Genomic DNA, 24572 nt, shown 5'->3' with positions numbered 1-24572 from the left:
AGCTTTACATTATTCACTTTACATATTAAGCTTTACATTATAAGCTTTACATATTCACATTATCACTTTTAATTTGCAACTAAACTGTACATTTACAGAAACAATAAAATAAAAAAAAACTCTATCTTTAGAAAAACCTACATTTGTAAATTATTACATTCTCCGGGGGAGACTGTGAGATAGATTGGATATTTTTTTGTATATATGTGTATATAATTTTTTTTTTTTTTTTTTTTGTATGGGTCTGTAACTCTTATATTTGGTCTCTGGGTGACGCTCTCATGTTATGCACAGCTTAGGAAGTGATCTCATCTGTGCCGTCTGCCCTGATGCCCCAGTTTAATCAGTGTTACAGAGCGAGGAGAGGAGGGAGAGATGAGGGATGGATGGGGAGGGGAGTGCTGTAGGCGAGCAGAGAGAGAGAGAGAGAGAGAGAGAGAGAGAGAGAGATGAAAATAAAAATCTAAGCCGACAAGAGCAGGCATCAGAGCACAGTGTCTACCCCAGCTATTGTAGGATCTGTTCAGAATGCGCTTTTATCGTCATTATTTGTATTCTTTATTATTTAAATTTTAATATTTTACAACATGATTTGTTTGTCAAGATGCGTACTGGCACATTTCTGGCTTCAGCTTTGCTTCTGCTTCATCTGCATGTGTGGTTCTCTTGCTGAAGTGCGTTATTCGGTTCCAGAGGAGATGCAGCAAGGCTCCGTCATCGGCAATGTGGCGAGAGATTTGGGAATAGATGTGACTGAGCTCGTGAGGCGCAATGCTCGCGTTGTTGCGGAGGGCAGCCGACAGTTTTGCGAGCTGAGTGCTGAAACAGGCTCTCTGTTGGTGAGTGAGAGAATGGACCGCGAAGAGCTTTGCGCACAGTCTCCGTCCTGCGCCCTGCAGTTTCAACTGCTACTGGAGAATCCGCTCAAAGTGTACAGTCTCCTCTTGGACATCCAGGACATCAACGATAACAGCCCAGCGTTTGACAACGGTCAGATTGAACTAGAGCTACTGGAGTCAACAGTCCTGGGAAGGCGTTTTCCGCTTGAAAGTGCTCACGATCCTGACATAGGAGCTAATACTGTTCAGCATTACCAACTCAGTGAGAGTGATTATTTTGCTTTAGAGATGAATACTCAGATGGACAGAAATGCATATCCTGAACTGGTCCTCAAAAAACCTTTGGATCGTGAAAACCAGGCCGATCACTTTCTGACCCTAAGTGGAGTGGATGGTGGCCGGCCTTCTCGTTCTGGAACGGCTTCAATTCACATTCACGTGTTAGACGCTAACGATAATGTTCCTGTGTTTGATCAAAGGGTGTATAAAGTCAGTGCGCAAGAAAATTCAGCTCGAGGTTCTGTGTTGGTTCAATTAAATGCAACCGATTTAGACAGCGGGATTTACGGGGAAGTTAGTTACTCTTTTAGCCACGTGCCTGATAAGACGAGGGGGATTTTGGAGGTTGACCCTGTAACTGGTGAGGTGAGAGTCATGGGTGCATTGGATTACGAGGAAGCCAGTTCTCATGAGCTGGATGTACAAGCCAAAGATGGAGGAGGACAGTCATCTCACTGTAAACTCATCATAGATGTGATAGATGTGAATGACAATGCACCTGTTATTGCAGTAAAGTCCAATTCTGCTACTGTGCCAGAAGATGCTACATCTGGAACCATGGTGGCTTTGCTACATGTTTATGATCTCGATACTGGCACCAGTGGTCACGTCACATGTGAGATATCTGACGTTGTGCCATTTAAGCTTGTATCAGAAGTAAAGAATTACTTTATGCTTGTGATCGATGGAGTTTTAGACCGGGAAAAGTGTCCTCACTATAACATAACCGTGACTGCTGTGGATGCTGGCACACCCCCTTTATTCAGCCGCAAAACTGTAGCCATAACAGTCACCGACATTAATGATAATCCTCCTATTTTTAGACACAGTGACTACAGCATCCAGTTTGCAGAAAACCAGCCTCAGGGAACCCCAGTCATTAAAGTCAGGGCTGACGATGCAGATGAGGGGCAGAACGCTAGAATCCTGTATTCGCTTTCAGAAGATGCAGCTTCTCTCTTCTCCGTTAACGCAGAGACCGGTGAGATATTTACCGTACGGCCCTTTGATTATGAAACGTCCACTCACTTCCATGTTCAAGTGATGGCACGTGATGGAGGCAGCCCTCCGTTCACTAGCACATGCACTGTCCGGGTCTTTATTGTGGATCGGAACGACAATGCTCCGGTTGTTCTTTACCCGGTTCATTTTGATGGATACCTTGCGGATGACATTGTGCCCCGAGCTGCTCCTGCAGGTTATTTGGTCACTAAAGTGGTTGCTGTTGATGCAGACGCAGGGCACAATGCATGGCTGTCCTATCGAATTGTGAAAGCCACGCAGACTAATTTGTTCTCTGTTGGACTGCACTGTGGGGAAATTCGGACACATAGACCATTTGCAGAAGATGATGAGATCAAACAAACCTTGCTAGTCTCTGTGAGTGATAACGGGCCTGAGTCTTTGTCTGCCACTGCAACTGTCAATATTATGATTGAAGACGGCTTGCCTATCATCGACGAGCTCTTGGCACGTGGCATGGAGGAGTCACATGCTCACAAGGACCTTGCTCTGTATTTAATCCTGGCTGTGGCATGCATGTCTAGTCTTTTCTTTGTGCTCATCATTGCTATGGTCTATATGAGTTTATGTAGACACAGATACATGTATCGCTCAACTGCAAACTTGCCCGTTTTTCCTCCTACCTACGGACCACCTGGCTACTCCGACGTGAGCCGATTCAATACTTTGCAGAAGGATGATCGATGTAATTCATTCTTAACCACAGGCTCGTGGAGAGGGGATTTCCGATTCGGCTCTGACTTTGTTGATTTTGACATGCAGAATAAGAGGGGGACGTCGGTGCATGTGGGTGGCCGCAGCAATGCACGTGCAACGCTCTTAGTGCCACATCAATTCTAACCCAGATGGCAATCATACAGAAAATCCTTGTGAACAGATCAGACTGAAAAGATTTTAATCAAACAAATGACAGATGTTCACCATTATAATACATTAACCTGTTTCATGAAAACACATGAATCCTTCACTTTTGTCGTATGTCCACAATGTTCTGTAATTGCACTTTAAAGACTTGTGTGTGCTCTTTAATATTGTATGCGGGTCTGCTTTAATGTATTATTTAAAAAAAGAAAATACATATATATGCGTGTGTGTGCTGTCACAACGAGCACAGACTTTACTTTTTTCTTTTGGAAGCCATGAATGTCTGTCTGCTTTTTTTGTGACAAGGCTGTAATCAGTGAGTTTGTATTTGATGAGGATCTATCTCTGCATTGTATCTTTGACTGTGCAGACATTTACTGACAAATCAGACCAGGCACGTGCAGAGGGGGGGGCTTTGGGTGCTCGAGCCCCTGCCCTTTTTCAAAATGAATCAAAAGTGCCCCTCTCAGACAAATATCAATGATAATATTGTGGTCAATAAAACTAAATAAATAAATGTGATTATTATAACATGACATTGATGACAATGTATACAATAGTAACGAACGGCTCAAAAGTCGGACAATTTCTGTTGAGGCGTTGCCATAACGCGTTGCTGTGCGTTTTGATTGATTGCTGATTTTCCTCTGTTCGGAAGCGGCTCTCGAGCCAAATATGGTCCTTTCAGAGAGTATGTGGCCTTACGGGAAAAATGTAAACCAATATTTTTTTTCATCCATAATCAGAGCTAATGTGTTGATTTAATTACAAATCTATATATTATATATTTTAAAGTATTACACAATTCACCAATGCCCGTTTGTCATGTAGCCTATATACACCAACCAATCGTGATCTGGCAAAGCAAGTTCAAATTCCATTGGGCATGTGAAGTGGAGCGGTAATTTTCTGTTCTTATTCATAAATCGGTTGAAAACTACATGGACAGACGAACTAACGTTTCGGGCTTTCGGTACGGTGCGCGCGTGTACCGAACGGTTATGAATGTAATCTATAACAGTTAACAGTCGGCTTGTTTAAAGCGCGGAACACACTTCAATCCGAGTTCCCACACGAACATATTAAGTATTCAGTCCATTTTATCACGAAATTCAAACGATAAATGCCGTTTTAACGCTCTATTATGTGACGTGACAGATAGACGCGTATCAGTTCAACTTCAAGCGGCAGCGCGCGGCGCGCGAGTGAACGCGATCATCTCTTCCTAAAGAAATGAATATCTTAAGGTATGTTGAGGATACATTACAACTTACTGAAACGTATCATATGTTGTGTAATCGCTCCATCTGTGTTTCAACCGCGGAAAGACAATAAAACAGCTTGTAAACAAACAATGTCATGTAGAATCACATTTACCTCAGAAGTCATTCAGTGTCCACAGCTGTGAGTTCACTAGAGAGATTAACTCTTTCACTGAACACATGCACTATATTAGCCTATATATTCGTTATATTAGCCTATATATATATATTCATTATATACCACTTAGCCTGTTAGTGATGTCTTGTTTATTTAATGTATGTTTAAATAAACCTGTCATGAAAATTACAGCCACTAAATGATTATATTTCAACAAATAAATCAAAAAAATAATAATAATTAGATTTACATATTAATGCAAAAACTGCTTTATGTGAAGCTTATGAGTGTTGATTATTATATCTAAAAATAAATAGCAAATGAATTTAGGCTAATAGTTTGGGCTCTGTTGTTAATCTTTAATAGCAATATGTAAGGGCTCCCTATATAGTTTACAGCATTATCTTTAAGAAACTTTTAGTTATAATTGAATTCATTTAAGAACAGACAATTTTTTTTTTATTAAACCACTGTTGAATAAAAATTAATAAAACACAATTTTGTAAAACTGCTGTACCGAATCCGTACTGAACCGTGACTTCAAAACCGAGATACGTACCGAACCGTCAGTTTTGTGTACCGTTACACCCCTAATATATATATATATATATATATATATATATATATATATATATATATATATATATATATATATATATATATATATATATATATATATTTACATATTGCCCCTTTTTTACATTTGAGCCCCTGCCTCTGAAGAACTCTCTGCACGGCCCTGAATCAGACCCTTGCTCTGTTTAGGTCTAGCAATAGACATATGTGACCCTGGACCTCAAAACCAGTCATAAGTCGCACGGGTATATTTGTGGCAATAGCCAACAATACATTGTATGGGTCAAAACGATCGATTTTTATTGTATGCCCAAATCATTAGGATATTAAATAAAGATCATGTTCCATGAAGATATTTTGTAAATTTCCTGCCATAAATATATCAAAAATGTATTATTATTTGTCATGCATTGCTAAGGACTTAATTTGGACCACTTTAAAGGTGATTTTCTCAATATTTCAATTTTTTTTGGTACCCTCAGATTCCAGATTTTCTAATAGTTGTATCTCGGCCAAATTTTGAGCTTATTTATTCAGCTTTCAGATGATAAAAACATCTGAATTTAAAAAAAAATTACCCGTATGAGTGGCTGCGGGTCACATATAACACGAACATATAGATAAATAAAAGAAAAAAAACATACATGTCATAGGACCCACTTTATATTAGGTGGCCTTAACTACTATGTACTAACATTTAAAGGAATCTCATATATTGATATATGAGAGTCGTTCAATGCACTTATTCGGGGCAGGCAGTCGAGGCCTAATGGTTAGAGAGTCGGACTTGTAACCCGAAGGTTGCGGGTTCGAGTCTCAGCAAAGTGGGGGGAATAACTAGCACCCTCTTCCACCCTCAATAGCACCGAACCCCCAACTGCTCCCTGGGCGCCGCAGCAAAATGGCTGTCCACTGCTCTGGGTGTGTGTTCATGGTGTGTGTGTGCACTTGGATGGGTTAAATGCAGAGCACAAATTCCAAGTATGTGTCACCATACTTGGCCACACTTCACTTTCATACATTTTACATTGTACTTACATTTTTAAAAATACCTGCATGTAATTAGAGCTGTAATTAATGTCTGTAGTTACATTTATTATTACACTGTTGACACTTCCCTTACACCTAACCCTACCCTTAAACTGACCCATCCCACCACACCTGTCCCTAACTTTACCCGTATCCCAGCTCAATATCAGCAAAAGTGTGTGCAATACAATATGAAAACAATAAGTACATTGTACTTATTTTTTGATGTGAGTACATAGTAGTTAAGGCCACCTAATATAAAGTGGGGCCCATAAATATATCACAATTAATGAACAAAACAACAACAACAACAACAAAACAAGTAAATTAATAATTAATACGTTATAAAGGGACAATCTCTCTCTCTCTCTCTCTCTCTCTCTCTCTCTCTCTCTCTCTCTCTCTCTCTCAGATTGAAAGATTATATAGTTGAAAGAAGTTGAATCTGCATTTCACATCTGCGTCTGTGAACCGGATTTATCACAATTTCATCCTCATCTGTCTTTCTGTACTCTAGCGCTTTATTTTTGGTTTTATACATATTAAGCTGACGTGTTATGAAGACTCCAATCTTATCCTTTCTCATAAATTCAGTCTTCTATGTGCAATTTGTTACTGGTGATTTAACTGGTTCTTAACCTTAAATTGCAAACCTTTAAATCATCAAAACCACTGTCACTGGAGGTGTCTACATTTATACTTTAGTTATTTTACCATTTACTCTGAATAGTGCTGTTTATGTGCATTCTGTGCTTTGTAAAGTGACTTTCAGCATTATAAGTTATATTAATAAAAAATGTTTATCAAAATATGCACAATCTCAGCATCTCTTTTAAGTGGGAAAGTATACTGCTTGTAACATTAGACACATTTATGAATGATCTTCATAAATGAATGACATTTATGAATGAATATTGAACAGCAGTCTTCCTAGTGCCCCAGTATGTCCTGTGTTTAATCAGAGATATGCATGTTGTATTTAACTCAGGTAGGTTGTCTCTTTGCTGTTGACAGTAAATGTGCTTGCAGTAACCAGTGCGATGACAGATCAATCCAGGTACCATAAGATACAATTGTAAAGTGGCCTTGAAGTTGTTACTTGAAAGCCTAGTACTAAGTTATCTTATTTCATGAGTTACACTTGTCATACTTTCAGTTCGTAATTCATACAGTATCTTTGGCAGTGCTATATATATATACAATGCCGTTCAAAAGTTTTTGATCTGTACAATTTTTTAAGTCTCTTATGCTCACCAAGGCTGCATTTATTTTATAAAAAAATATTTAAAAAAATATATATACAACAGTAATATTGTGAAATATTGTTTTCTATTTGAATATATTTTAAAATGTAATTTATTTCTGTGATCAAAGCTGAATTTTCAGCATCATTACTCCAGTCTTCAGTGTCACGTGATCCTTCAGAAATCATTCTAATATGATGATTTTCTGCTCAAGAAACATTTATGATTATTATCAATGTTGAAAACAGTTGTGTAAAAAAATATTTGATGAATAGAAAGTTCAAAAGAACAGTATTTATCTGAAATAGAAAGCTTTTGCAACATTGTATTACCATTCAAAGGTTTTTGGTCAGTTAGAATTTTTTGTTTATTTTTTTGGGGTGGAAAGAACTTAAAGAAATGAATACATGTATTCAGCAAGGATGCATTCAATTGATCAAAAGTGACATTAAAGACATTTATAATGTTTAAAAAATATTCTATTTAAAATAAATGCTGTTATTTTGAACTTTCTATTCATCAAAGAATCCTGAAAAAAATGTTTTATACAACTGTTTTCAACATTGATAATAATCATAAATGTTTCTTGAGCATCAAATCATCATATTATAATGATTTCTGAAGGATTATGTGACACTGAAGACTGGAGTGATGCTGAAAATTCAGCTTTGATCACAAGAATAAATTACATTTTACAATATATTCACATATAAAACAGTTATTTTACATTTTAATAATATTTCACAAAATTGCTGTTTTTTGTATTTTTAATCAAATAAATGCAGCTTTGGTGAGCACAAGAGACTTCTTCTAAAAACATAAAAAATCTTAGCGATTAAAACTTTTGAACTGCAGTATATACTGTGTGTGTGTGTGTGTGTGTGTGTGTGTGTGTGCGTGCGTGCGTGCGTGCGTGTGTGCATGCTTCACTTGTGCTCTAGAGCAGAGATTTCTATTGCAGGGTTTAAAGTTACTGAGAAATGTTACTATACTCAGGGTTAAAGGTGTGAAAAGTCTAGTGCAGAGATTATCTTCATTGAACATTTTTATAACATTTATCATTAAGATACTTTGCCATGAAATTGTCATATTTTGATGAGTCTAAAAATTAGAAGTTTATGATATATCTAACCATAATTTAACAAAGGTCCAGACTCATGATTTGAGCTTCTTATCTAGGATAAAGAATGATTGTCTCGTGACTACAAGGCCACATGTAAACTGTTCATTTGTTTTTCACTGGGTCTGCTTGATTAAATATAGAGCCTAGATGGACTGATGTTTTCTCTGAGCAGATGTTTGTGTGTGTGTTCTAACTGTGACTATGCACTGAGCTTATCTGCAGTGTATAACATGTTCTGACATGCATTTAATCGGACCATGGATCGCCTGACGCATACACGTGAGCATACATAAAGCCACAATAATGCTACAAAAGAGAGATTGGGGTGAATTTGCAATTACTTTTCAAATCAAATATCATTCTGAGCTAAATTTAGAGATTTTTTAAGTGACATTAGAGCGGATTCAATTAAAATAAGATCTTCTGATGGTTAATATACAGCTTAAAAAAACAACATAAAAAGTGTTTTATTAATTAATCATAGTTGACTTAACAATAGTTGTTCTGAGTGCCAGTTATGAATGTATGGAATATACGCATGTAGTTAAATTCTTGGTATCACTCCAAGAAAAAGGTACAAAAGTGGTCACTTGGATGGTTACCCTTTCAAAAGGTACACCCTTGTACCTTATTTACCCCTAAAGGGTGCATATAAGTACATTAAAGGTACATATTAGGACTATTGGAAATCATATCACCACAGTAATAGCTTTTGTACCTCTTTTTCTGAGAGTGTACAGTATTGGAACTGTGATGTACTGCAGATCTGTGTCCACAGAATGCTGTACATATTCCAGTCAGTGACTGTGTGCTATTTAAAGTGTTCATCCATGTGTGTTTAAAATGTTGCTTTAGGCAGGCCTACTTCTGCTGTACGGTTCTGTGTGTGTGTGTGTGTGTGTGTGTGTGTGTGTGTGTGTGTGTGTGTGTGTGTGTGTGTGTGTGTGTGTGTGTGTGTGTGTGTGTGTGTGTGTGTGTGTGTGTGTGTGTGTGTGTGTGTGTGTGTGTGTGTGTGTGTGTGTGTGTGTGTGTGTGTGTGTGTGTGTGTGGCATGTTTTTGTGAAATATCAGGACATAAATGTATAATGACATGGGTATGACACAGGTATTACAAAAAGAGGGTGAAATATGAGGACGTTCCCCATGTCCTCACTTTTCAAAATGCTTATAAATCATACAGAACAAGTTTTTTTTCACAGAAAGTGAACTGCACAGTCTCCTGTGAGGGCTAGGTTTAGGGGCAGGGGCAGTGTAAGGGGATAGAAAATATGGTTTGTACGGTATAAAAACCATTACGCCTATGGAATGTCCTCACATTTCACAAAAACAAACATGTGTGTGTGTGTGTGTGTGTGTGTGTGTGTGTGTGTGTGTGTGTGTGTGTGTGTGTGTGTGTGTGTGTGTGTGTGTGTGTGTGTGTGTGTGTGTGTGTGTGTGTGTGTGTGTGTGTGTGTGTGTGTGTGTGTGTGTGTGTGTGTGTGTGTGTGTGTGTGTGTGTGTGTGTGTGTAAGAGAAAATGAACAGCAAAATATTAAAACACAGACTTGTATTCTGATTGTTATTTTTGTGCACACATGCAGAGCTGCCTTCATGAAAAGCTATTGGATGGTGACAAGCAGAAATGTCTCCTCATGTCACACATGCTCTTGTATTTCTCAGTGTATACTTTCTGATCAACATGGAGATCATGATGATGCCATTGTGTATGATAGATAGCCATTATGTTACAGTGTTCTTGTGAAAGCCATCCTCAGTGTTTTGTGGCTTTTCTGAGTGCACTTTGGGTGTGATCCCTCTCATTTTAATGTTTAGATCTTGTATTTTGTTTAATCACTAAAACAGATGCTTGCCTTGGCAAACACCATTATTGTATGCAGTGTAAGTTCTTGAACAAATCAATAAAATTTGTAAATCAATTTTTGTTCATTATGTTCTTTCTCTTCTCTTCCCTCCATGTCCTGCACCTGCGCTTCATCCTAATGAAACGAATCAATCGCCTCTTAGGTAAGAAACATATATTAGTTATACTGCTTTTTTTCACTTCTCTATACACTTTCGATCTCTCTCTTTCGTTCTCATTTCAATTTTCATATTCTCACCTACCATAACACCTCTGCTACATGTTTTTACTTTTAGAGAAAGAGCTCATGATGGGCTGTTTGCTCATGTTCAGTTCAGTATATGGATGGATGCATACAGTGTGTGCAGTGCTCCATCTTGTGGTGGTTCACTAAAACACTGCCAGAGACACTGCATCATCTTACTGCATGTGTGTGTGTGAAAGAGAGAGAGAGAGAGAGAGAGAGAGAGAGAGAGAGAGAGAGAGAGAGAGAGAGAGAGAGAGAGAGTCTGCACTATTTAGGTCTCCCCTGCTGCAGCAGTGTGTCACTATGCTTTAAGGCTAGGCTCTGGCCCACTTTTACTGCATTAAAAAGCATCAGGCTATATGGGACACAGTGTGAATAATGCAGTCTCATCACACTAAGTATGTATGACTATGCGGCAGCTTCATAGCTGCTCATGTTTCATGCATCCACACAGCAGTGTACACGTTCGAATCATCTGAAGAACCCAAAACCACATACAGGCACAATAACACACACCCTGCGTCTGTATCTAAATAGCTGCAAACATTGTAAAATGATCAGTGTCATACTGTAAATAAACTCTGGTAACAATTTATCATTTGTTTAACATAAGTTCAATTCATCATAAACTAAGAATAACATTTAAAAACATTTATAAATATGTCAATAAAATCAATAATATATTACTGTTCATTCGTGGTTCGTGTTCATTCATAACAATGCTCATTTATACCACCTAAAACGTTGAAAAATGTATTTGTAAAATTGTCCCAGATTAAAAAACATTAGTTCACAAAACATAATGTGTTCGCTAGGTAATGCGTTAAACCTTATTGTACAGTGTCACTGAAAATGATATTTTATTTTAATTGCTGTGAAGCTTTGACAACAGAAACTTTTGCACTTGTCATGTTATTTGAAACACACACACATACACACTCATGTTGGTGCACCTATCATTATGAGGACATTCTATAGGCATAATTGTGTTTACACTGTACAAACTGTATATTATATCTCCCTAAACCTACCCATCACACACGGCTTTATGCATTTCTACATTTTTAACGTTGTTAAGTATGTTTTTTAAGCCATTTTAATTGTGAGGGCTCATGAAATGTCCTTAAGTTTACGTTATAATACCAATGTAATACCCATTATACAAATGTGTCCTTTTAAATCATATAAACAAGCACACACACACACACACACACACACATTCAGCTTTTACAGGACCAGACTGAGGATTGTGTCTGGTTTTTGCATATCACAATTCACTGACTTTCATCCTTTCAAATGTGGGTCACCATCAGCTAGCTTAGACAGCATCTCATTTGACTGGCTCGATATTACACAATTGGGCCACCCTCTTGTTAAACACATGTCATGGAGTTACATATGTTATTGGTTCATGATAAACTGTAATTGCTCAAATATGGTTGGGTTGACTTTATTTAATTCTGCATTGTATTTTTTTCATGACTCTGTTCCTGCACTGAGCTCATCACAATGATGAATTTTACTTCACGAGTTCACACTTACAAAGGATTAGATGGAGTAAAAGAGTATGCGTATTTGGCGTGCTGTCTGAGGGAGGGCTCTGAGCTCGAAATGTGTCCCGAACCCAGAGTACTCCCCCATATCTCTGGTTAAGATAGTAAGCAGGTGAGTGTGAGGGGACAGGGTTGTGGAGGGATGCAGAAAAACTGTCCAGGAAAATAGGTGAGTCGGCTACTTATTTATAAGCCTCCTCTCATGCTGATTGGATAGGTCATTTGAACATGCTCCTCCCTAACTTTGCTAATAAGACATCATTTGTTTTAAGCACCAAGTACTCACTATCAAGTTTCTGTCCAGTAATGACAATAGAAACAGTAATGTGCATGAGCCTCATATTGCACTATCATAAATCCGCTCTTTTTGCCCTAATACTGGACAATGGAGCACTGCTGTTGTGTTTCTTATTGACTGTGAGAGGTGCTGTTGCCCAGTGAGAGGATAGTGCTCAAAGGATCTGCGTCCAGAAGACATTGCGTCAGACAGGACAGAGAAAACAGGCGAAGCGCTGTTTGTACATGAAGCTCGTTTTGGAACATTCTGAACAAAGCAGAGGGGATTTTTAAATGCTTGAATATTTGAAAACTGGGAGTGTATGATTGCATTTTCCTCGGATTACTACATTTGCAGGATGGGGGATAACAAAAGAGATTTGCGGCGGTATGCAAAATGGCAAGAAGGATTCTCCATTTTTCTTTTATTCGTGCTGAACGCAGCGTCCGGGCAGATTCGTTACTCCATTCCAGAGGAAATGAGAGCAGGATTGTTCGTCGGAGATGTGGCGAAGGATCTCGGTTTGGATGTGAAAAGGTTGGTGTCTGGCCGAGCGCGTCTCGTTATTGATGACAGTAGACAATATGTCGAACTGAACCGTAACAAAGGACATTTGGTGGTGAAAGAGAGAATAGACAGAGAGCAGCTCTGCGGACAAAAATCACCGTGTAGTTTCGGTCTTGAGATCTTGCTCGAAAACCCTCTTGAATTTTTCTCGATTACAATCGAGATTCAAGACATCAATGATCACGCACCCGTTTTTTCTAAGAGAGAAATCATTTTGGAGATTAGCGAGTCCACGCCTATAGGCACCATTTTCTTGTTAGACACCGCGACTGATCCCGATGTTGGATTGAATTCTCTCCAGAGCTATAGTCTGAAACCTACTGATCATTTTGCTTTAAAGCAGCACAGTCGCTCAGACGGCAGCAAGTATGCAGAGATGGTGTTGCAGTCAGTGCTGGACAGAGAGAAACAGAGCGAGCATTCGCTTGTATTAACGGCTATGGATGGCGGAGACCCGCCGCGCTCTGGAACTGTTAAAATACTCGTTACTGTCCTTGATGCCAACGATAATGTTCCCATTTTTATAGAATCGTTGTATAAAGCAAGTGTAGCTGAGAACGCAATTAAAGGGACGTTGATAACTAAAGTAAGTGCATCTGATGCAGATGAAGGTTACAATGGCAATGTCACGTATTCATTTACTCACATAGAGGAGGACGCAGCGCACATCTTCGAAATCAATGCGCATACAGGTGAAATTAAACTAATTGGAAATCTAGATTTTGAATCAATTCAACATTATGAAATTAACCTTCAAGCTAAAGACCGAGGTGGTCTCGCAGGTGGCAGTAAGCTGTTTATAGATGTTGTAGATGTTAATGACAATAGCCCGATTATAACCATGACATCGTTTTCAGGTAAAATACAAGAGGATTCTCCACCTGGCACCATTGTAGCTTTAATAAGCGTTCAGGATGTAGACTCTGGTAAAAATGGACAGGTCCGCCTAAGTTTAGAGCAAAAGTATCCCTTTACAATTAAGCCATCGCCGCGTAAGTACTACACTTTAGTAACCGACGCGCCACTAGACCGAGAAAAAGCTTCCAGTTTTAACCTAACGTTAGTTGCATCAGACGAAGGCAGCCCCTCATTATTCAGTAAAAAAACGATTTCACTAGATGTCACTGATATCAACGACAATGCGCCAGCCTTTAGTCAGCGTGAATATAAAACATATATATCAGAGAATAACTCTCCCGGCGTTTCTTTGTTGACTCTTCAAGCAACAGACCCTGACTCAGGGCAAAACGCGCGTATCGCGTATTATATCATAGAATCCGATGTAAATGGTTCTCCTGTTTCAACGTACTTCTCTGTTAACGCAGACAATGGAATTATCCACGCGGTGCGATCATTTGATTATGAACAGATGAAAGAGTTTAAAATACACGTGAGAGCGCAGGATGGAGGGTCTCCACCTCTCGGTTCAAATGCGACAGTTCTCATTAGCGTTCAGGACCAGAATGACAACGCGCCTCAGGTTCTGTATCCGGTCCAGTCAGGCGCTTCTGTGGTGGCTGAAATAGTGCCTCGTTCGGCAGATGTGGGTTATCTGGTGACTAAAGTGGTGGCTGTTGATGTGGACTCTGGACAGAATGCCTGGCTCTCATATAAACTGCAGAAAGCCACAGACAGGGCGCTGTTTGAAGTGGGCTTACAGAATGGAGAAATAAGAACTGTACGCCAAGTGACAGATAAAGATGCTGTCAAACAAAGACTCACTGTTGTAGTGGAGGACAACGGCCAGCCCTCTCGATCAGCTACAGTCAATGTTAACGTGGCGGTGGCGGACAGCTTCCCTGAAGTGCTCTCGGAGTTCACTGACTTTACGCACGACAAGGAATACAACAATAACCTAACTTTCTATCTGGTCCTGGCCTTGGCTGCAGTGTCATTTCTTTTCATAACATGTCTAGTCGTCATAATATCTGTTAAAATCTACAGATGGAGGCAATCGCGTATGTACTTTCAGTCTAATCTTCCAGTCATTCCGTACTATCCACCGCGTTACGCGGACACTGTGGGCACAGGAACTCTTCAGCACGTGCATAATTATGAAATTTACAGAACCACAGACTCCAGGAAAAGTGATGTTAAGTATTTCGCACCCATCAGTCAAAGTCTGATGAGTGTTGACGTGAGTGGAACAGAAACAATTCCAAAGGAGACGCGAACCGCTGACTGTACCGATGCGCGCAGCACACTGGTGAGTTTGCACAAATGTGACTTTTTTAATAGCTTTTACTTATGACTAACAGCTGATTGTCACTCTAAATGATGTGTTCTCTTTTGCACATTTGCATGTTTTGTCAGCCTGAGAAAGGTAAATTGACCAAAACGTTCATTAAATATGTTTGTGATGATACATACTAGATTAGTGTGCAGGATTTTTATTTTTCTACTTCACAAAGATTTTACAATATGTGATTTTTGATGCTGGTAGTCTGCAATTTTGTGATTATGGCTAAATGAGATATTTAAACAGCCGGTGGTGTGGTGCTGTCCTTGGTGCTGAACACGGACCTCGTTTCAATAATTCTTATTCTCTGTATGCTGCCTATGATATGCTTATAAATCGCTTGATGTAGTCTTTTTAAATATGTATTATTAATAATTATTCGTTTGTTGTCGGCGTTGATGGCCAAGTGAATAGCGCATTGCAATGTAACTGCACCTCCGGGTACCAGAGGTCGAATCCCGACTCGAGGTCCTTTGCCGATCCCGTTCTCCCTTCTCCACCCCATGCTTTCCTGTCAGCCACTGTCCTGTCCGATAAAGCATGAAAAAGGCAAAACAAAAATATATATATATATATATATATATATATATATATATATATATATATATATATATATATATATATATATATATATATATATATATATATATATATATATATATATATATATATACTGAAGCTTCTAGCACCCACTTTTTTTCTTATTTAATCGTATTATTTCGTTTAAGCACTTCTTTTATGGACAGCAACAGTACTGTTGTTCTTTTTTTTAGACAAATGTTTTTCGATAGTTTCTTTCACTTCATAATTCATTTATTTTGTAGAATTACTTAGGCTTGTTAACGCTCACTTCGAACAGCAAGGGCCGCTGTTGATCAGCGAAACGTTATATGGTGTGCTTTGTCATCCAGCAATCTTTACCCCTCCCCATTTTCTTGCGTGTTGGCAGATGAGGGCAAGGCTGCCTCGACATTTTTATTCAGGCTTGTGTGCGGGAGATACTAAGGTTTGCAGTAAATTTTTCTTTGCATTATTTTTCCTGACACCATCTTGGAGTACATCTCAACATTTTAATTGGATTTTATCTTTGTTAACCCTGTGATTATGATGCAACGGAGCTGTTGGATGACAGAATGCAGTCATTGGCGATGGAAAATGCTGTGGCTGTTATCAATGTTTTTTTCTTGTTGTTTTTACACTGCAAGCGGACAAATACGATATTCGATTCCGGAGGAGATGAAGAAAGGTTCTCTCATAGGTAATGTAGCACAGGATCTGGGGCTCGATTTGAAAAGGCTTCGAGCGGGTCGAGCGCGTATCGTGACCGGAGAAAGCACTCAATACGCAGAGCTTAGAACAGACAAAGGGATGCTAGTCGTGAGTGAGAGAATAGACCGAGAACAGCTATGCGGCGACACCACACCGTGCAGCTTCAGCTTCGAGATCATTCTAGAGAACCCAATGGAGCTGCACCCAGTTACTGTTGAAATATTGGATGAAAATGATCACGCGCCGTCGTTTCAGAACAAAGAATTAAAATTCGAAATTAGTGAGTCTGCAACGCTGGGTTCACGCTTTTTGTTGGAAAGCGCAGATGATCACGACGTAGGCGTGAACTCACTGCAGAATTACATTTTATCGTCAAATAACCATTTTGTTTTAAAGCAACACTCAAGTCCAGACGGCAGTAAATACGCTGAAATGGTTTTACAGAAAGCGTTAGACCGGGAGGAGCATCCTCATCTATCTCTGAAGCTGATCGCTGTAGATGGCGGAAACCCGCAGAGGTCTGGCTCTGTTAATATAGATGTTACTGTTTTAGATGTGAATGACAATGCCCCTGTGTTTAACCAGACTGTTTACAGGGCATCTGTGATGGAAAATGCACCGAAGGGCGAGTACATTACTACCGTTAACGCCACAGATGCAGACACTGGTTCAAATGGGCGAATAACATACAATTTCTACAAACAAAAAGGAACTGCTGCGCAGTTATTCAATATTGACAGCAACACTGGCATTGTTTCTGTTGTTGGAGAAATTGATCATGAAAAAGATACTAAATTTGAACTTACAGTCGAGGCTAGGGATCAGGGTGGATTAACTGATTCGAGTAAAATTGCATTAGAGGTCATTGATGTAAACGACAATGCACCTGTCATTAATACAATGTCTTTCTCGAGCACGGTATCTGAAAACGCTCCACCTGATACTACAATTGCAATAATTAATGTTAAGGACTCAGACACTGATGATAATGGCAAAGTCAGTTGTTTTATCGAAGGATCTGGAGATTTTGCAATAAAATCGACTTTAAGAAATTATTATTCTTTAGTCACGAATGCTATTCTAGATCGTGAGAAGTTGTCTGAGTACAACATCACTGTTATCGCCACTGATTCCGGGAAGCCGCCTTTAACAAGCAGAAAAACATTTCACCTTAAAGTAACGGATGTCAATGATAATGCCCCAGTTTTTAAGGACAGTGTTTATAATTCATTCTTGCTCGAGAATAATTCACCCGGCGTTTCTATTCTCAGAATCAGAGCTCATGACCCGGATGAAAATCAAAATGCTCGTATATCTTACCTTCTAGAAGAAAGCGACTTGGGCGGGTCTCCTGTAGGAACTTATGTTTCTGTTAACGCGGAGAGTGGGGTTGTACACGCAGTGCGCTCTTTTGATTATGAACAGATCAAAAACATTAAGATTACTATTATAGCGCAGGACGGAGGCTCTCCTCCGCTTTGTAGCAATGTAACCGTGAACATTTTCATCCAAGACCAGAATGACAACGCGCCTCAGGTTCTGTATCCGGTCCAGTCAGGCGCTTCTGTGGTGGCTGAAATAGTGCCTCGTTCGGCAGATGTGGGTTATCTGGTGACTAAAGTGGTGGCTGTTGATGTGGACTCTGGACAGAATGCCTGGCTCTCATATAAACTGCAGAAAGCCACAGACAGGGCGCTGTTTGAAGTGGGCTTACAGAATGGAGAAATAAGAACTGTTCGCCAAGTGACAGATAAAGATGCTGTCAAACAAAGACTCACTGTTGTAGTGGAGGACAACGGCCAGCCCTCTCGATCAGCTACAGTCAATGTTAACGTGGCGGTGGCGGACAGCTTCCCTGAAGTGCTCTCGGAGTTCACTGACTTTACGCACGACAAGGAATACAACAATAACCTGACTTTCTATCTGGTCCTGGCCTTGGCTGCAGTGTCATTTCTTTTCGTAACGTGTTTAGTCGTCATAATATCTGTTAAAATATACAGGTGGAGACAATCTCGTCTGTATTACAAGTCCAGTCTTCCAGTTATTCCGTACTATCCACCGCGTTACGCGGACACCGTGGGCACAGGAACTCTTCAGCACGCGTATAATTATGAGGTTTACAGAACGACCGATTCCAGAAGAAGTGACTGTAAGTTTGTCAGACCTGCAAGTCAGAACGTGTTGATAGTGGATCCTAATTCTACAGGGACAGTGCAGCGCGCGCCCAACGAGAGAAACGTGTTGGATGAATTAGATTCGCCGGTAGAGGTGAGAAAATATTATTATTATTATATTATTATTGTTGTTATTATTGATTTATTTGTATGGAACCATGCACACACACACACACACACACACAAAACATTAATCTCACAAGAGAAGAGATCCTTGCGCAAGATTTAGCTACTAGCTAATTTTCATCTGCAGTCCCTGATTATTATTATTAATAGTAGTAGTAATTACTCAATGTAATATGATCATGTGATAAACGGTATGAATTCATCTTCGGTGCAGACTTCTTACACAGCACGTTTTATTTGCATCTCTCCTTGCATTTCATGTCAGGAGAAACTGTGACATTTTACTCGTTTATCTTCACTTACCTGTAATGAGATTGGGCAGCGCTGCTGTCGATTTAAATTTATTATATTTTTTCTTTGTCTAACATTTCTTTTGAAATGTATGCATTCTGCTGATGCTTATTTTGGACTCTAAGGGCCGCTGTGGTCAATGAAATGCTTTGTGCAATTTGCTTGTCTAACAGTAAACATTGGCCGCGCCCAATCAGTGCGCGCTGTGACGCAGCAGTCTCCCTCTGTTTCATTCGTCACGGGATGGTGAGAGGGTGACTATCTCTTTCCTTTTCTCTTCCAAACGAATATAAAAGTTTTTTTTTTTGTAGGCATACCTTGGAATGTGCTTTTATTTCATTGAATACTGGAATATTAATGGTGAACTTGCTTTCTAATCAGTATGGCTGTTAAGGATTTTTATCGAAATGGATGTTCTCGGTGGCATGTTTTCTTCCGACCGCAGTGGCAAGTATTGTTTTTCATCTCGTGTTACGTTCCTTTTGCCATCTCTCAAATCCGGTACTCCATCCCTGAAGAAATGAGTAAAGGCTCGCTTATTGGTAATGTAGCACAAGATCTGGGGCTCGATTTGAAAAGGCTTCGAGCGGGTCGAGCGCGTATCGTGACCGGAGAAAGCACCCAATACGCAGAGCTTAGAACAGACAAAGGGATTCTAGTCGTGAGTGAGAGAATAGACCGAGAACAGCTATGCGGCGACACCACACCGTGCAGCTTCAGCTTCGAGATCATTCTAGAGAACCCAATTGAACTGCATCAGGTAACGGTTGAAATTATAGACGTAAATGATAATTCCCCTGTATTCGAGAAAAACAAAATTAATTTTGAAATAAGCGAATCAGCGACCACTGGTTCACGCTTTGCACTAGAGAGTGCACATGATGCCGATGTAGAATTAAATTCATTGCAAAATTATATTCTCACAAGGAACAATTATTTCGTTTTAAAACAACATTCAAATCCCGACGGAAGTAGGTATGTCGAAATGGTTCTTGATAAAGCGTTAGACCGGGAGGAGCATCCCCATCTATCTCTGAAGCTGATCGCTGTAGATGGCGGAAACCCGCAGAGGTCTGGCTCTGTTAATATAGATGTTACTGTTTTAGATGCGAATGACAATGCACCTGTGTTTAACCAGACTGTTTATAGGGCATCTGTGGTAGAGAATGCACCTAAAGGCACGTACATTACTACCGTTAACGCCACAGATGCAGATAGTGGATCAAACGGACATATAACGTTTTCCTTCTCTGACCTAAAAGAACATTCGAGAGATGTGTTTAGCATTAATGAAAACACTGGTTTGGTGTCGGTTCTAGGAAATATTGACTTTGAGAAAGACAAACGTTTTGAAATCAGAGTTAAAGCGACAGACCAAGGGGGTTTGACGAGTACAAGTAAGCTCGTAATTGAAGTAGTGGATGTAAATGATAATGCGCCCGTAATCATCCTCATGTCTCTTTCAAGCCCTGTATCAGAGGATGCGCCCCCAGGTACAACAATTGCAGTGGTTAATATAAAAGATTCTGACTCTGGGAGAAATGGACAGGTTACGTGCTATATTAATGAAAACCTCCCGTTTGGCATCAAATCATCCCTCTCTAACTATTATAATTTGATCACAGAAGGTTTTCTTGATCGTGAAACGGAGTCAGAATATAATATAACAGTGACTGCGACTGATTCAGGTTCACCTGCACTCTCGAGCTCAACGACACTACGCATTAAGGTTTCTGACATCAATGATAACGCGCCAGTTTTTGAACGAAGTAGCTATTCAGCACTCCTTCCTGAAAATAACGCAGCAGGATTGTCCATATGTAATGTGACGGCGAGAGATTTAGATGGGAATCAAAACGCCAGAGTGTCATATTTTTTAGAAGATAGTCATATTGGTGGAGCGCCGATTTCCTCGTACGTATCTATAAACTCGGAGAACGGTGTGTTACACGCAGTGCGTTCATTTGATTACGAGCAAATTAAACAGATTAGTTTTGTTGTAAAAGCGCAGGACGGAGGCTCTCCTCCTCTCAGCAGCAACGCGAGCGTGAAGATAATCATCCAGGACCAGAATGACAACGCGCCTCAGGTTCTGTATCCGGTCCAGTCAGGCGCTTCTGTGGTGGCTGAAATAGTGCCTCGTTCGGCAGATGTGGGTTATCTGGTGACTAAAGTGGTGGCTGTTGATGTGGACTCTGGACAGAATGCCTGGCTCTCATATAAACTGCAGAAAGCCACAGACAGGGCGCTGTTTGAAGTGGGCTTACAGAATGGAGAAATAAGAACTGTACGCCAAGTGACAGATAAAGATGCTGTCAAACAAAGACTCACTGTTGTAGTGGAGGACAACGGCCAGCCCTCTCGATCAGCTACAGTCAATGTTAACGTGGCGGTGGCGGACAGCTTCCCTGAAGTGCTCTCGGAGTTCACTGACTTTACGCACGACAAGGAATACAACGACAACCTGACTTTCTATCTAGTCTTGGCCTTGGCCGTGGTTTCATTTCTCTTTATCGTGTCTATTATTGCCATACTGTCAGTCAAATGCTACAGATGGAGACGCGAGCGGATGTTTTATAAATCTGGAGCGAATCTTCCAGTTATTCCGTATTATCCGCCTCTTTACGCAGACGTAGGCGGCACAGGAACTTTACAGCACGTGTACAATTATGAGGTTTGCAGAACCACTGACTCCAGAAAGAGTGATCTGAAATACGTCAGACCTTGCAGTGAGAGCATCATTAGTCTGGACACCAGTGGGACACAGACACTCACGCATGCGTTGAGAGAAACCCCGACCAACCAAGATTTCAACGATCAGGTGAGGTTTAATGTGTTTGTCTCTGATAGGGTTGCACGTTTTTGTTTATATGCGAATATTGTAATGTTGACCGCGGTCTTTGTTATATAAATATTAACCCTTGTGTAGAAAACAGCCTGGTCTCATTGCGAAAATGTACCTCTGGCAACGTTTTTGCAAACCCCAAAATACGTACCAATATGTACATATCACTGCAGTTTCAAAGTGATATGTCCACTGGGTGCCGCCAAAAGCTTCGTTTTTTTCCCGGAACAGATGAGCGTCAATCTGACGTTTTGTGACATTGTTTTTTTAACGTACACCTACACTAAACCCTAAACCTAACCGATAGTGTTAACAAAAGCAAATGTGACAAAAATACAATAGTAACCATGTCTTGTTAGCTTGTGTGAATTCATCTTTGAGCTCTTTTATCATGACTTGTCTTTCACGGGATTCGTACCTGAGCTTTCATTATTACAAGTAGAAATCTGTACCAGCTGAGCTACTGAGCAAACTTATTATATAAAAAAAGCCGAGCATATGGAGCAGATTAAGTGACGCAAACTCCAAAATGTATTCATTTACATGGAAAAAAAAAAAAGATTAAAAAGTGCTTGCTGTTTTACTGCCTCTAGTGTTCATTTGACTTTGAAACTGCAGAGATATGTACTTATTGGTACGTATTTAGGCGGTTTGCAAAAACGTTGCCAGAGGTACATTTCCATAATGAGACCAGGTTGGTAGAAAATGTGATTCGCTGGCCATGGTGCTGAAATACTTTCAGTCTAATATTTTCAGTTCCTACTTGTGACTTTCCGTTTTTCCCCTTAGAGTATTATACATTCTTTAATGTGTTTACATTTCAACAAATTCTGTTGTAATTTATATTGTACATAATTAAAAAAAATGTTTCTTCTATTTTAAATGTATTTTATCATTGCGTATACACGACAATTTAAAGACATAACATCATTATTTATTCTCTGTGATATTTATTGCAGTCCAAGTTTACATCAGTTCCTGTAGACATTTTGACTTAGAAATTATTGTTTTTTATTATATACTGTTGTTTTAATTTTCACGCTTTTTGACGATTTTTCCATGTTTGGAAAAATAATATGAATAAGAAAAGCATGTATTCATATACGTGTATTCACGTTTCTGTAGTTCATCAGACTGGACTCATAGTGCCGCTGTTGGTCAATATGTCAGTTTAGAGAGCAGATCTGCTGCAGTTCCACCCCCATCATCTCCATATTATTAGAGAGAGAGAGAAGCTGAGAGCGCAGTCTGAAGAGGAGAGAGAAGGCACAACGCGGAGATACTGTATTTAATATCCTTCTCTTGAATTGATATACTCTTCTTGTTCTTTTCACTTTGGACATATACATGATTTCCTCCAGTTGTTTGGACTGATTTAGTTGTTTTCTGCTTTATTCTTCATCCCGTGATCTTCTGCAAAATGTCGGACAGAACAATGGCGCGGCAAGTACTGCTGTTTATTTGCTTTCTCTCTCTCAGTTCAGCTCTCGGGCAGGTCAGTTACTCCATTCCTGAAGAAATGGCGAAAGGCTCTTTAGTCGGGAACATAGCGCAGGATTTGGGTTTAGATTTAAAGAGACTGAAATCGGGTAAAGCGCGTATTTATACAGGAGACAGCGCGGAATACATCGAGCTGAATAAAGAAAGAGGAGTCCTCCTTATCAAAGAGAGAATAGACCGAGAGGCGCTGTGCGGACAGACAACGCCTTGCGCGCTGCATTTACAGATTATTCTGGAAAACCCGATGCAGTTGTACCGCGTTACAGTTGAGGTTACAGATATAAATGACAATGCGCCAATATTTAGTAAGAGTGAGATGAGATTTGAAATTAACGAATTGTCTTCATCAGGGGCCAGATTTCTATTGGAGAGGGCTATTGATCATGACGTCGGTCCAAATGGTCTGCAGAGTTATTCTATAGAACCAACAGATAATTTTGTTTTGAAATTTCAAAACCTCCCCGATGGAAATAAAGCCGTAGAAATGGTTCTTCAAACACCCTTAGACCGAGAGAAACAAGATCAAATTTCGTTACTTTTAACAGCATTTGATGGAGGCGAGCCCCAGATGTCCGGTACAATGAAGATACTCATTACAGTTTTAGATGCGAATGATAACGCCCCTGTGTGTTCACAATCCGTATACAAAACCAGCATAGCTGAAAACTCGCCTAAAGGCACAGTTTTAACAACAGTTAGTGCTTCTGATGCTGATCAGGGTTCGAATGGTAGAATCTCGTTTTCTATTTCAAGTACTGCCGACAAAGCGGCAGACATTTTTGAAATAGACCCCGATCTTGGCATTGTAAAACTCACTGGGGGCATAGATTATGAAATAAGTAAGTATTATCAAATAGATGTTCAAGCACGCGATGACGGCGGTCACACGGATTCGTGTAAGATAATTGTTGACGTTATTGACATAAACGATAACAATCCCACTATTAATATTATTTCAAAGTCAGGCCAGATATCAGAGGATTCAAAATCTGGCACTGTTCTTGCAATATTAAACATTCAAGACGTAGACTCAAATGAAGGAGGCAAAGTTAATTGTCACTTAAATGAAAATGTTCCATTTGTCATTCAGTCATCGCCCGATGGTTTTTATAGTCTAGTGACAGACAGCGATTTAGATCGAGAGAGAGAGTCTGAGTATAACATCAGTGTGACGTGCGCTGATGAGGGCGTGCCCTCTCTCTCCAGCAGCGTCACTCTCTCCTTACAGATATCAGATGTGAATGATAACGCGCCCGTCTTTGAGAAGAGCTCATATGAGGCTTCTGT

The 24572-nt window shown here is 39.8% G+C and overlaps 4 protein-coding genes across 15 annotated transcripts in view; all 4 read left to right on the top strand.

The window, feature by feature from the left end:
- Positions 1-24572, top strand: part of LOC307140223 (protocadherin gamma-A11-like) — a gene marked incomplete at its 5' end in the record, with an annotated part of 277967 nt that overhangs the window by 108503 nt on the left and 144892 nt on the right. The window lies entirely within an intron of this gene.
- LOC307139481 (uncharacterized protein) lies at positions 654-15313 on the top strand (the record flags this gene model as incomplete). The annotated part of the gene is made up of 4 exons (XM_079838480.1): positions 654-2917; positions 12632-15047; positions 15155-15164; positions 15285-15313. The coding sequence occupies 4 exons, from the start codon at positions 654-656 to the stop codon at positions 15311-15313; spliced, it is 4719 nt and encodes a 1572-aa protein (XP_079694606.1).
- Positions 15479-18926, top strand: LOC307139480 (protocadherin gamma-A12-like; the record flags this gene model as incomplete). Its single annotated transcript, XM_079838479.1, has 3 exons — positions 15479-15486; positions 16286-18671; positions 18915-18926. 3 exons carry the CDS (start codon positions 15479-15481, stop codon positions 18924-18926), a joined length of 2406 nt encoding a protein of 801 aa, XP_079694605.1.
- LOC307139478 (protocadherin gamma-A8-like) lies at positions 19926-21613 on the top strand (the record flags this gene model as incomplete). Its single annotated transcript, XM_079838477.1, is given in 2 exon segments — positions 19926-21579; positions 21582-21613. Coding segments are annotated over 2 exon segments (1686 nt in total).

The sequence above is a fragment of the Gobio gobio genome (genome assembly GCF_949357685.1).
Source record: "Gobio gobio genome assembly, chromosome: 16".
Classification (NCBI taxonomy): Eukaryota; Metazoa; Chordata; class Actinopteri; order Cypriniformes; family Gobionidae; genus Gobio; species Gobio gobio.
This window is presented reverse-complemented; position numbering and strand designations above follow the sequence as displayed.